Here is a 14,600-nt window from a genome sequence, read left to right as displayed (position 1 = left end):
ACATGAGAGCAAGACGTGACAAGCTTGCTCCCATAAGGGATGTCTGGGAGAGATGGGTGCAGCGCCTGCCTTTGATGTTCAATCCAGGGCCAGAGGTTACCGTAGACGAGCGTCTTGTGCCTTTCCGGGGAAGATGCCCTTTCTGGCAATACATGCCCAATAAGCCAGCCAAATACGGGATAAAAATCTGGGCAGCCTGTGATGCAAGAACAAGCTATGCTTGGAACATGCAAATTTACACAGGAAAACCTGAAAGTGGCATCCCTGAGAGGAACCAGGGAAGACGTGTAGTCCTCGACTTGACAACTGGACTGCATGGACACAATATTACATGTGACAATTTTTTTACAAGTTTTGATCTTGGACAGGAACTTCTGAGGCGAAAGCTCACCATGGTGGGCACTATCAAAAAAAATAAACCTGAGCTGCCCGCTGAAATTGTGAATTTGAAGAACAGGGCACCACTGTCTTCAAAATTTGCCTTTACAGACACAACCACTATTGTGTCATATTGTCCAAAAAAAAAACGGAGTGTGATACTCATGTCCACACTCCACAAGGACACTGCTGTGTCATCAGCAAAAGAGAAAAAGCCCATCATTATTTTGGATTACAATAAAAACAAAGGAGGGGTGGACAACCTGGACAAGCTGACTGCCACCTATACATGCCAGCGCATGACCAGGAGATGGCCAGTGGTTTGTTCTACAATATGCTGGATGTGTCAGCCTACAACGGATTTGTGTTGTGGACCCAAATCCACCAAGGGTGGAATGCAGGGAAGAATCAAAAGCGAAGAATGTTTCTCCAAGAACTAGGGGATTCTCTTATAAAGGGACACATTGAAAAAAGGGAACGGGTCCCCCGAGACCCAGCCGCTGCAGCTGTGGTCAGAGAGCTGCAGACCACGGCAAGCACTCCGTCCCACGTCAGCAGGAAGACGAAGAGCTTCAGCACCAGCATCCTTCCCTTTAGCCAGCCCTGCCACAGCCACAGACCCCGACCCAGAGAGGCTGCCGGATTCCAAAAGAAAGCGCTGTCAGGTCTGCCCAAGCAGCAAGGACAGAAAAACCAATTCCATGTGTGCCAAATGCAAGAAATATATTTGCAAAGAGCACACTAAAAATGTCACTTACTGTCCTACTTGCACATAGTGTAAACATACAGTAGCAATCCTACCACCCTACCACCGTACTACTAATTCTATTGGTTTGATTGTTTGTTTGATCTACATTTTGTAATTTATTTTGTATTTTATTTTGTCTTACTTGTTTGGCTTTGTCTTTGTAATTGAATTAAAGTTCAACTTTTGGAAAAAAAATACTTTTTTTTGCCTTCTTCTTGAAGTAAATATATATGGGTCAAAACCGACCCTAACACCACAGATGTTACTAATATTAATAATATTGATATTGATAGTAATATTATTAAAATAAAAAATTGTAATTTTTTTTTTTTTACAGTTGTGTTCTAATACCCCTCAGTAATAGTCAGGTAACATATAAACCTTTGATTTATTTGTATAATTCTCCTGAGGTTTATTTTACCAATTTTTTTGGACTGGGCCGTTTTATTGACATCATACGTCTCATCTTCAGAGGGCCACACCAAAAATTTTAAAACCAAATTTTAAAATCTTTTCATGGATAAGGAAGCCTAACAAGGTAACCAAGAGGTAAGGAAACAAACTGGATGATAAAAAAATGTTTGAGGGTTGAGGGAGGCTGATTTAGGACACGGGTCGGCACCGACCCGACTGGCCACACCCAAGATAACAGATGGATGCTAGGATAATAGTAGGGCTAGCAGAGACAGACAGACATACATGCTCATCCATGATGGAACTACATGGAGTAACACATCCACCTCATTCAGTTAATGGTTGCACGGAGTCAGAGCCCAATCTTGGCAACATCAGGCCAGTTTCAGTTTAGAGTCATCAATTGACCTAACCTGCAGATCTGTGGAGTTGTGGGTGGAAAACCGGGGTAGTTGGAGAGAAACTCTTACAGACGTATGAAGAACTCTATATAGAAATTTATCAAGAATGGAATCGCCACCATAAGACCAAAGGAAGTTAAATTTAAATGAATTTTCTAATAAAACTGACAGTCTAAGAAACTCTGACTGGCATCGTGGAACCTCTCCAAAAAATGAATAAATGAGCATCATTACAATTCAGTTAAAAGACTGCAAGTGTGCCAGTGGGGAAGATCTAAACAGGCAAGTGCTTGAGAAATGCCATCTTAAACCAAAGGCCAAAGGTCACAGCCATTACTGGCTATGAAATAATACAATGGGCCGATACAGAATGAGATGGATCCTGCTGCTAGGTACTGTAAGAGGTCCCTCATAGGTTAGAAGCCAACTGGCTGAAAGGGCTGTTCTGTAATCCAAAGGCCCAGAGTTTAAATTCAACACTGCTATCTTGTGAAGGACGAGCAGTTAAGGGAAGGGGTTCCACCATAAGTGGATTCAAAACAGAGATACCCTTTTAATAAAAGGGCAGGCAACAGGAGCCCTGGGTACAAAATAGAGTCAGACTGAAAACCCCTTCGTTATTTATTGAAACCTGTGGAGCAGACAAAAACGGTGAAGGTTTGTACAGATGGTGCATGAACGTTGGTTTTTATACTGACACACTTTTACTTTGCTTATCTAGAGATCATTTTCCACACATGTCTGTAGCATCTGTCATTCAGAACCACTCGTAACTAACATTGGCAGTTCAACTCTCCTGATGGATGTGTGGTAGATTGAGATGGAAAACGAGATGTTGAGATAAGCCACAGAGTGCAGTGTGGATGGAACAATTGGAGGAAGGTATCAAGGCAAATGTGAAAGGTCAGGTTTGTTTTTAAGACAGTGCTAAGACCAGCAATGATGCTTGGAGGTGAGACATGGGCAGTAAAGGCAGCACAGAGAAGAAGTTGGATGTGGTCGAAATGAGAATGTGGAGTTACCACATAGGACAGAATAAGAAATGAGAAGATCAGATGTACAACAAAAGTGGGAGAGACAACTGTGAAAGTACAGGAATGTAGATTGAAGTGGTATGGACATATGTGTGGGCAAAAGGGTAATGGCAGTGGAAGTCCAGGGGAAAAGAAAGAAAGGGAGACCAAAGTGGAGGTGGATGGATAAAGTAAAAGACGATCTGAAGGAAAAGAGATTGACTGGTGAACAGGTATAGGACTGAGCTCTACGGAGATAGATGATCATGCATATCAACCTAATTGAGAAGTTTGAAAAGATGAAGAGAAAGAAGAAGAGGACAACCCTCCAGTGCCAGCAGACGGTTAACTTTGACGTGGCAGGCTGCAGCAAAAGGGCAAACCCTCACAACATAAAGAAATCACCCATATTAAGAGCCAGGGCGTTCCTGTCCTTTTGGAGGTGAGACATTCAGTTTAACTGTTAGTTCTAAAGTATTAACTACTGTAGTACTGAAAGCAGGCAGTGTGGTGCACCTGTTAAGGCTTTGGACTTGAAATCTTGAGGTTCTTGGTTCAAATCCCAACACTATGTGACCCTGAGCAAGTCACTTCACCTGCCTGTGCTCTAAATGGATATAGAAATGTAACCAAGTTTACGTCAAATGTTGTAAGTTGCTTTGGATAAAGGCATTGGACAAATAAATAAATGCAAATGTTCTGTCCTACTCTGGTCATTTACAGGTGCTTAACGCTTTCTGTTTATTTACCTCCACAGTCTTAAAACGGAAGGAACTCTAAATCTGTGCAGCCATCCACCGAGCACCATGGCGGAGAGACTGCAGCCTCATCCTGCCCCAGGGTGCACCTCTCATTCTTGACTAGTGGGCAGCCCTCTGGTGTCCATCTGTTCCTTCACAAATGCCCCTTCCCACCAGTCCCGCAGACACTTGCCTTTCACTCCAGTCCACTTCTCTCCAGCCTTCATGCAGCACAGGTGAGCCACATAGGCAGATTTCATGTTTAAGAAAGACAAAAGAGAAATTTGCATTAGTAATACAATAGATCTCAATATTTTGGGTTCTACTAGGTCAGTGCTTCAGCCATGGCCAATTAGGGGACCCCAGTAAACGTTCTCGGTGGCCATAAGGTCACTGAAAGTAATTATAAAATACCAGTAAAATACCTAAATATCCAAGTACAGCAGGGCTGTCAAACTAATTTTCTTCTTCATCAATTTTCAAAACATGTTAGAGTACATACGGCACACAATGTCTGTCAGTTTTCTCAAAGACCTTCTTTAAAGTGCACCCCATTCATCCAATTTTGCTATACTTGTGCAATGACAATAAAGATATTCAATTCAATATTGTTACCCTTGATTACAATACCACGCCTGCCATGTACAGTATATGGTCAAAGCAGTACACCACAGAGATGAGACTTGGGGATTACTGGGTGTTGTGACGGTGCGGGTTAGCACCTTGCTCCCTCTTCATATTTGGGAGCCTCTTTGAACCCGAGACTGTTAATAGTCATGACCAGGATGAGCTGAACAAATGAGGACAAACACACACTAAGCAAGGGGATTATGGTGTAAAAGTGATAGACTGATTTTATTATATAGTGCTCCTTAAAACACAGTCAAAAAGTGCAGTGTTTCTTACCTCTTCGATAAACAAACAATCCACTAAAAGAGTGGAAATCCACGTGATTAAAAATAAGACTTAAAATGAGAATACGAAAATCATCAGTCATTGCGTCAGTGTTGCTTCCACTCCTAAGCGAGCCGAACACAACTCCCCCCTCGTCATCCATTGCTCGCTCAGTTTTCTACATCCCGACCCCTGTCTTAGCCGCCCTGAGCTGCGTCAGCAAGACTCCTCAGAGTCATCTTCCTTCTTGCTCACTCCGGCATACCTTGGAAACGTGAAGAGGATGCCACATCAATCGCACCCACTCCTCTGCACAATCAGTGGGGACGATCTGTCCCTAGAGCGCCAATCCTTTACTCCATCATGGGACCAATGACCGTGCTGCCTTTTCCCACACTAGAAGGCGGGCGGGCTGGCTGACTCATTCGTTTTCTTTCTTTTTCTCTCTTTCTCTCTCCCGATGTTGCGCTTTTTTTCTCTACCTCAGTTTCTATTCTCTTTTTTCCTCTCTTCTTGAACATGTGCTCCCCTTTTATATGCTGGGGAGCAGCTGCAGGTGCGATGGCCTGATTGCTGCTCTAGGCTGGCAATGAAATAATCGGACCATCTGCATGTGCCGCCCTGCAACCCGGAGACAGCTGCCTTAGCAAACAATCACTTGCACCTGCGCATCCAAATGATTTATTTCTAAACCGCAGACCTGCTATACCACAGGGCTGCAAGTAAAGACACCAGCAGAAGGTGTGTGTAGATCAGCAGTAACTAATGGTATGGACAGACAAGTAAAGGGAGGTGGTCTTCCAGACAGAAAAAGGAAGGGCATCAGGTGTGGTGAATGACTAAGCTGTGGACTGGAGGGAGAAAAGGACATACGATCAGAAGAAAAACAGTGGTGAGGTGTGACTGTGGTTACCTGGCAGAGGTAAATGGCATTTCTCTTTTGTTAAGTATAGAGAATGCCTCACAGCTTTAGAAGATCATTCAGCAGGTTGTAGTTATTTGTGTTTCTATTGTTTTTATATCTCCTAGTCTACAGTGGATTTATAAAGTACCCAGGCCTCTTCAATTTTTTCACATTTTTTATGTTGCAACCTTCTGCTAAAATCATTTAAATTCATTTTTCTCTCATCAAGCAACACTACACAGTACCCCATAATGACAAAGCAAAAACTGGATTTTAGAAAGTTTTTCAAATTTATTAAAAAATAAAAACTGAAATATCACTTTGACCCAAGCATTAAGAGCCTTTTCTGTGACACTCAAAATCTGGCTCAGGTGCATCCCATTCCAGGGCCCGTCATTGAGATGTTTCTACACCTTGTTTGAAGTCCATCTGTGGTCAGTTCAATTGATTGGTGATGATTAGGAAAGGCAGATAGAGAAGGACCACAGGTGACAAACACTGGTGGCTGAAGGAAGAGCCTATAGTGCTTAGAGACAGAACAGTGTCAAGGCAGAAGGCAGAGATCTGGGGAAGGATACAAAACTGTCTGCAGCATTGAAGGTCCCCAAGAACCCAGTGGCCTCCACAATTCTTCAATGGAACAACCAAGACTCTATGTTGAGCTGAACATGCAACCAGAATGAGCAACTGGGAGAGAAGGGCCTTGATAAAAGAGGTGAGCAAGAACAAGATGGTCACACTGGCTGAGCCTCAGAGAACCTGTGCGGAAATGGTAAAAACCATTTAGAAGGATGAGCATCACAGCTACACTCCACTAATCTTGGCTTTATGACAGAGTGGGCAGACAGTAAAGGACACATGGAATCACACTTGGAGTTTGCAAAGAAAGCACCTAAAAGACTCTCAGACTGTGAGAAAGAAGATTCTCTGGTCTGATGAAACCGAGATGAGCATCATGTTTGGAGAACACCAGGCACTGCTCTTCACCTGTGCAATACCATTCCAATGGTGAAGAATGGTGGTGGCAGCATTATGTTGTGGGGTTGTTTTTCAGCAGCAGGGACTGGCAGACTTGACAGGGTTGAAGCAAAGGTGAGCAGAACAAAGTATAGAGACATCTTTAATGAAAACCGGCTCCAGAGCGCACTGAACCTTGGACTAGGGTTAGGGTTAGGGTTAGGGTTAGGGTTTACCTTCTAACAGGACAAATCAAACACAGCACAAGAGTGGCTTTGGGACAACTCTGTGAATGTCCTTGAGTGGCCCTCGACTTGAACCCAATTAAACATCTCTGGAGAGACCTTTAAAGGGCTGTCCACTGAAGGTCAACAAGCAGCCTGAAGAGTTTGAGATGATCTGCAGAGAAGAATGGCAGAAAGCCCCCAAAACATAAGGTCCACAAAGCTTGTCATGTAATACCAAGAAGATTCCAAGCTGTAACCCCCCAAAGGGTCTTCAACAAAATACTGAGGAACGGTCTGAATCCTTGCATCAGTATGATATTTCTGATTTATTTTTATTATAATTTTGCAACAATTTCTGAAATCCTTGTCATTCTTGGTTATTGAGTGTTGCTTGATGTGGGAGACAAAATGAATTAAAATTAAGGATTTACATGATTTTAATACAAGGCTGGAACAGAAGAAAATGTGAAAAAGGGAAAGGGTCTGAGGACTTTCTGGATCCACTGCATATTCGTTTTTGGCTTAGGTTAGGTAGACTTAGGGGGAAATTTGTATGCAGGAAAAAAGAAATGAAGAAAGAAGAAAAAGAAAAGAAAAGAAAAGAAAACACAGGACAGATACCAACATCTGACAGCCATTGTTCAAACCAGCACATGATTTCTTCAAATAAGAATCATTACCTTTGACAGTTCACAATAATACTTTCAGAATTCAGCAGGATCCCTACATCTAATGGAATTCAAAATGCTTGTAGTTTTGGGAATTAAAGACTACTTGAATCTTGACTCTCAGGAACAGCATGATGACAAGAAAAAATGAAGCTTAGGAAAAACATGCCTTCTGTGCTATTGTTTGAGTCCAGCCGTGGAGTTGTGTTGGCCGCCCATCTTTCCTGTTACGTTTACTGCTGCTGTGGTGGTGGTTGTCGATTATTTCTGTGTCTTTCATTTATTTACTCTAACACACAATCATTTTTCTTACCTTTAGATCCAAAGATGCCCATCTTCACTTACTGACAGCTGAAGGCACTTCTGTGAACAAAGAACATGTCAGTTCATGAGTTCCATGTACTTCTGTACAAATTAAACACAATAGATTGGTAAGAACACAAAAGAAATGTAAATCTGGAGCCGTTCTGAAACAGACACTCCTAGAAGGCTGCCAGCCTGTGGCACAGCTATGGTTATATGGGCTTGAAGAGACCTTCACTTTGTTCATTCATACTAAGAAGATCACCACATCTTATTCATTAGTTGACCGATGGTCAGTCTTGGACAGCAGATTGGTGAACAAGGGCAGGTCAGCAGGAGGATTTTAAGATTGTTTTGCCACTCACAAATGGACACAAGTGAGTTGACACACTGCTGTCCTCATAACAAATGTCCTCAAGGTCACCTAACATGAAATGGATTTGTCTCAGATGTCAGAAGTCAGGATCGCCTCCAGAAGGTGGACAGATGGCAGCAGCTGGTGTACTGGTAAAGGAACTCAAAGGCAGTGATGGCACTTTGTAGTCTGGAGGACTAAACTGGACAACTCTGACTGCTGCACCTGCCACTGTGGCATCAGGCACAAGCAACACATGATGTGATTGTGGACGTGAGGGTGGGAGGTGATCTTCTATTAATAAGGACATTAATCACTTGGACTGTCATAAAGTAAGCAACCTCAGAAAAGGATTTATGGGTTTATGCTGAACTAACATTTTCATCAGGTAAGCAATGCACAGACGCAATTGAAAAGGCAATGTTAAGAGGTTAGGATAAATCATAAAAGTTGTTGAATACAAATCAAGGGACGTTATGCTTAAAATATATAACGCACTAGTAACACCATACCTGTGTCCAATTAAGACATTTTATATGCAGATAGTGACCGCCTGCATTGATGTTTTTTTGTTATTTTACATTTTTTATTGTTAGGTTCTCAAACTCAGGGATGTTAAGTTCTTACAAAGACAAATATCACCGTAAACTTAGGCAAAGATGACCGATAAACTAGTGACACACTTCATTTTAAATCAACAGCCATTTGCTTTGACATGTGGGATAGCAGCACAATGGTTACCCTTTCTGCCTCGTGTCTCTACTGTCTGCTCAGGTTTACACTCTTTCCTCAAGTCCACATGACTTCCTCATACATCCAAAAAAAAAAAATGGAGTCTTCAGATTAGCCCTGTAAGACTGTGAGTGTGTGAGTGTGTGCGGGTGTGTGTGTGAGTGTGTGTGTGCTGTGCCAGACTGTGCTCATGTCTTAGGCCTGGCTCTGTCCCACACTGTACTAGAAAAAGCAGAATCATGAAGGAGACTGGAAAAGTAACCTTTGACTGGAAATATTAATTACAAAGAAAATATACTGTATTGTAACAGTAACATCCATCCATCCATCCTCTAACCCGCTGAATCTGAACACAGGATCACGGGGGTCTGCTGGAGCCAATCCCAGCCAACAAAGGGCACAAGGCAGGAACCAATCATGGGCAGGGTGCCAACCCACCACAGGACACACACAAACACACCCAGCACACACTAGGGCCAATTTAGAATCGCCAATCCACCTAACCTGCATGTCTTTGGGAGGAAACCGGAGCGCCCGGAGGAAACCCACACAGACAGAACATGCAAACTCCACACAGGGAGGACCCGGGAAGCGAACCCAGACGGGTCTCCTAACTGCGAGGCAGCAGCACTACCACTGCGCCACCGTGCCGTCAAACAGTAACATAAGAACGACAAATAAACTTAGTGCTAAGTGGGTTATAATATAAGGAACAATTAATAATAACAAGAAAAACAAACAAAATAATGAACAAACTTGGCATCAGTATGTCTAAACTCTGTACAGTACTATATATACAGCACTGACATTTTCACATTTCATTGTTATACAACTTACAATCCAAGTGGATTAAATTTAGTTTATAACACTGAACAGCAGAAAAAAAGACTCTTTAATGTCAAAGTGGAAACAAATGTGAAATGACCAATATAAAACAAATAATAATGAAGGTCATGTAATCTAGGATATCAACAGGGGGTCTGAAAGTCGAGAGTCCACCTTATGAGAAGGATTTAGAAGTCATAGTGGACTTGTCACTATCAACTCCAGACAGAGTTCAGAAGCCATTCGGAAGGCTAGCAGAATGTCAGGTTATATAGCGCCTTGATCTGTGGAGTACAAGTCACAGGAGGATCTGCTCAACCTTTATAACCCACTGGTGAGGCCTCATCTGGAGTCCTGTGTGCAGTTTGGGTCTCCATAAAGACACAGCAGCACAAGAGAAGGTCCAGAGAAGAGCGACTAGGCTGATTATGGGGCTACAGGGGTTGAATTATGAGGAAAGATTAAAAGAGCTGAGCCTTTACAGTTTAAATAAAAGAAGATGAAGAGGAGACCTGAGTGAAGTGTTTAAAATGATGAAGGTTATCAGCCCAGTGGATCAAGACGGTGACTTTAAAATGAGTTCATCAAGAACACGGGGACACAGCTGGAAACTTGTTAAGGGTAAATTTCGCACAAGGAAGTTTGTCTTCAACACAAGAACCACAGACAAATGGTAATAAGTGACCGAGCAGTTTGGTGGCAGCAGGACTTTCAAAACTCAATGTGATGTTATTTTAGAAGAATTAAGTGGACAGGACTGGGAAACTTTTTGTCGAGTCCACTGTGACTCCTAAATCCTTCTCATAAAGTGGACTGTCGATTTTCAGACCTCTCATTCTGTATTCAAACCTAATATTTTTACTTCCTATGTGTGATTCTTTACATTTACTGACATTAAATTTCATTGTCCACAAATCTGCCCAAGCCTGTCTGCTGCCCAAGTCCCTCTGTGATGATTCAATGGATTCTCAACTACCTGCCAATCCACCTTTCTTGGTATCATCTGCCAACTTAACCAGCTTCTTTTTTGCTTGCTTTGCTTTGTTCTTCTGTGTGGCGTGTGTGCCACTTTACCCATTAACTGTTTTTTTCCATCTGTTATTTTTTGAATTGCTGTCTCAGATAGGGTGCGATGGTGTTTTCATATTTGTTCTTATAGCCCAAAAATCACTTATTATTTCTTTTGTGCCATTCCTTTTTCATTTTATCAATAAAAATTCGATCACTAAAAAAAAAAAAAAATTGGAGTGTAATCACTCTGAGCGTGTAAAGTCGTCACCAACACACGGCAAAGGTTCTTGAATTAGAGGTCTTAAATAATGCTGTCTGCATTTGGGTTGCACCAAGTTGTGATTCACAACAGATCTTAAAAGGAAAGTGTCACGTAAAGTTTATGGAATATTTTCTGATTTTTTGAGATGTTGGAAGATTCATCGGTGATTCATCAAGGGGTGTACTGTTATTTCTATAAAACACAACTTCATTTTACTATGGTGTTTATTGGGCACTATACAGGGGTAGAATGACAAAGGGCCACCATAGTTTTTACAGTTTTAAAGAAGACACAGATTTCTTTGTTAAACTTCAGCTGACTTTTTACCCAACTCAAGATGGGTACCTGGGCCAAATTGACTGGCAAAGTTGGCACACTCTGCTATCCATCAATCCATCCATCCATCTATTATCCAACCTTCTATATCCTAACTACAGGGTCACGGGGGTCTGCTGGAGCCAATCCCTGCCAACACAGGGTGCAAGGTAGGAAACCCACTGCAGGGCACTCTGCTATCTAATAAATTACATTTTTTGTGATGTTTAATGGGCACTGTAAAGTGTTAAATGTTGTTGGCCTGCCATAATTTCCACACCTTTATAGAAAGACAGACACCTTTGTTAAGATGCCGTTATGTGTTTCCCTGCCCAGGGCCATTTGTATCCTTTAATCTGCTAATTAAACATCACAGTAAATGCCACTCATTAGATATGGGAGTGTGCCAACTTTGCCAGTCCAGTTCACTCCGGTACCTGCGTTGGGCCTGGCAAAGCTCTCCTACATTTTAACGAAGGCAGATTTCTTTCTGTTAACACTGAATAAGCGGCTGGGTGCAATCAGATATGGAGCTGCAAACAAGCAGGTAACTTCAGCCTTGTCAATAAAACTTCCTTAGATGGCAGCTTGTTAAAACTGGCACATATTGTTATATTTAAGTTATTTTTCAGGTCAATGGCACGCACAGTCAAACTGGGACATCTGGTCACCCTGGGCAGTATGAATTTTAGGCTTTGATGCCAATGCAGAGTCAGATTTCTAGCAGTTTTTAGTTTGAAATCACCTTCATAACATCACATACTGAACATCGGTGTCTGTGATGTCCTGGAGTCCTGTGGCCATCTCTTTCACATCACCCTCATAGATGCTTTTCATGATCCATGATCATCATATCAGTTCCGTCCTAATGTCACGGCCTACTTACGTATGTCTGAATCACATCATCACAAATGATCACACACAGCACTTTCCTTCCATAAAAATTAATAACGTTTTATTGCTTAGTAATCAGTTAAGTAACTGGCAGCCTATGATGTTAGTAGAGGGGCTGCCCTCCGCCATGACTGGATCGGCTCTTCTTCAGTGCAGTTAAAAAACAGTTTCCTGATCTACATGATTAGGTTGTCAGTAGCAAATATCCACGCCTCGTCCCTTCTGGTTACGTGCCTTTGATTTATTCAAATAGCACTGGGTGTGCTACTAGTAAAATAGCTCTGAGCTCCATAATCTTAAAAAAATGTAAACATTTGATTTGTATCTGCGCTGAGTAACGGCTGAAAAGGCTGGAAAGGAGATCATTTAGAGTGCGGCATTCTCGGCTGACGGAGAGAGAAGTTTCCGCCGCTGTCTCCTTCAAATCCACCGTTTCCACTCACTTTTTTCCACGCGACACATACCGTGAGTAAAAAGCAGAACAGCCGGCTGCACGACGTGAACATTGGCGACTGGCGTAAGGGCGATTGGCACGGAGCATACGTGGAATAGAAAGCGAGCACGAATACATTAGTACCAATTATGCGTAACTGCGCATGCGCTACACCATACTATACACTGAATTCCACAGGGAAGCTTATTTCAATAACGGGACAAAAGAATCAAACCTCGGACCGAATTCCGTTCGATTCCAGGACAGAAAATTTAACCGCCCAGTAAAATCTAATAACGAGCACAAACAGAGAGGCTGTCGAATCCCGTTCTCCTGCAGCTGTAAGGAAACTGCAGCGCTAATCACTGCGCCGCGTCTCCCGTGAAATAAACGCAATAATCCTAGAAGACAGACTCACCTGTGCGAATGTCCTGGGGCACCACCAGCTCCCCGCTTTGACTGGCACCACTGCAGACGGAAAGTGAAACTGCTGTTCTGCTCGAGGTGGACTTGCCCGCTGGTTTCCCGACACTTTCACTTTCGGGTCTGCAGTAAATTCCCTATTCGCCCACGACAGCTCGCCCCGCTTCTCTCCATCACGTTCATCTGTTTTTGCGTGGCGAGACATATATAACAACATCAAGTTCAGGACCTACAGATGACAGTAGTGGCGCCCTGGTTTACCTGCTGTGCCTGGGGGGTTTGGGGGGGGCACTTTTCCATTACATACAGGCTGCCCAAAGTTCGGCTTCGTTCATTCATTCGTTCGAACAATTCGGTCACTTCACAGGCCCAGGAAGCTGCAGCTTCTCTTTGGTGCAACGCAGGAGCAAGTCCAGGATGGGCGGCTGGTTCCTTAGAAAGCACAAGATGTCTGTCTGTGTCTGATCATCTTGTCTGCTTTCACGTCCTGACGAGCGCTCCTTCAATGAAATAACACAAAAGGTAAATGCTAAGATGGTAAACAAATCAGAAAACTGTTTCTCCCTGTCCATATTTGTGTCCAACCTTTTTATATTTTTTTAATCCTTAATGGAAGCAGCCAAAAGAAGAAGAAGAAGTTATGCTTATCCTATTCTTTTATTTTCCAGTTGCTCTGAATGCCCCCCACCACCTGAACCTGTGCAGCTGCCTGTGATGTTTGAAAGTCTGAATGAAAGCAGATAACCTGCCATGAGACCCACTGCATCAAATCTTCCAAGTCAAAACCTTAAGAAAAAAAAAAAACACACGACTTTAGCACTTTAATGTTAGGCAGAAGGCCTATTGGGGGCTGGCTAGTCTTTAGTGCCCCCTTGAACCCATGCAAATTTTTTCTTCCACCCTTTGCCAACTGACCTTCTCATCAGACTGTCATTTATCCATCCATCCATCCATTATCCAACCCGCTATATCCTAACTACAGGGTCACGGGGGTCTGCTGGAGCCAATCCCAGCCAAAAGAGGGCGCAAAGCAGGAAACAAACCCAGGGCAGGGTGCCAGCCCACCGCAGGACTGTCATTTAGAGACTTAAAAATAAATAAATAAATAAATAAATAAATATCTATATGTAAGGACTCTGTTTCTCTTTAATCTGTTTCTGTCTTATGTATCTGTGCGTTATTTATTCTTGTATACTATTTCTGCATTACTTTTCATATCTAATTTTAATTTGTTTTTTTCTTTTCTTGTAATTTTGCCTTTGACGTCTTGTAAAGCACTTTGAGCTGCAGCCTGTGTATGAAATAAAGTGTCGTGTGATCGAGCTGATTCTATATGATGTGTCAGTCATGGGGTGGTGCTGTGCGCTGTTACCCTGTAACAAGGAGACTGGAGTTCACACCCCACATATTCTATTTGTGGAGTCTGCATGTTCTCCTCGTGTCCAGGTGGGTTTCATCTGGGTGCTCTGGTACCCTCTCAGAGTCCAATGACACACAGGATAGGAGGACTGGCATTGCTAAAATGGTCCATGATGAGCGTGTGTGTCTTTTCACCCTGTGATGGACTGGCACCCTGCCCAAGGATTGCTCCTGCCTTGTGCCTGATGCTTTCTAGGATAGGCCCCAGCTTCTCTACAACCCTGCAACAGATAAGCCGGTTTGGAAAATGGATGGGATAGATGGATGTCAGATATATCCTGGGT

The 14,600-nt window shown here is 42.8% G+C and overlaps 1 protein-coding gene across 1 annotated transcript in view; it reads right to left on the bottom strand.

The window, feature by feature from the left end:
- Positions 1–12,999, bottom strand: part of LOC120514878 (interferon-induced protein 44-like) — a 43,347-nt gene extending 30,348 nt beyond the window's left edge. Inside the window, exons 1-3 of the mRNA XM_039735506.1 lie at positions 12,893–12,999; positions 7,658–7,707; positions 3,888–3,915 (exon numbers count right to left, since the gene is read on the bottom strand). Of these exons, the coding sequence (XP_039591440.1) occupies positions 3,888–3,915; positions 7,658–7,679 (50 nt within the window). The 5' untranslated portion in view covers positions 7,680–7,707; positions 12,893–12,999. The remainder of the gene's footprint in view (positions 1–3,887; positions 3,916–7,657; positions 7,708–12,892) is intronic.
- Between the last annotated feature and the right edge of the window lie 1,601 nt (positions 13,000–14,600).

Source organism: Polypterus senegalus, chromosome 14, assembly GCF_016835505.1.
Source record: "Polypterus senegalus isolate Bchr_013 chromosome 14, ASM1683550v1, whole genome shotgun sequence".
Lineage (NCBI taxonomy): Eukaryota > Metazoa > Chordata > Cladistia > Polypteriformes > Polypteridae > Polypterus > Polypterus senegalus.
The sequence above is the reverse complement of the archived record's forward strand: the minus strand, read 5'-3'. Positions and strand labels throughout refer to the sequence as shown.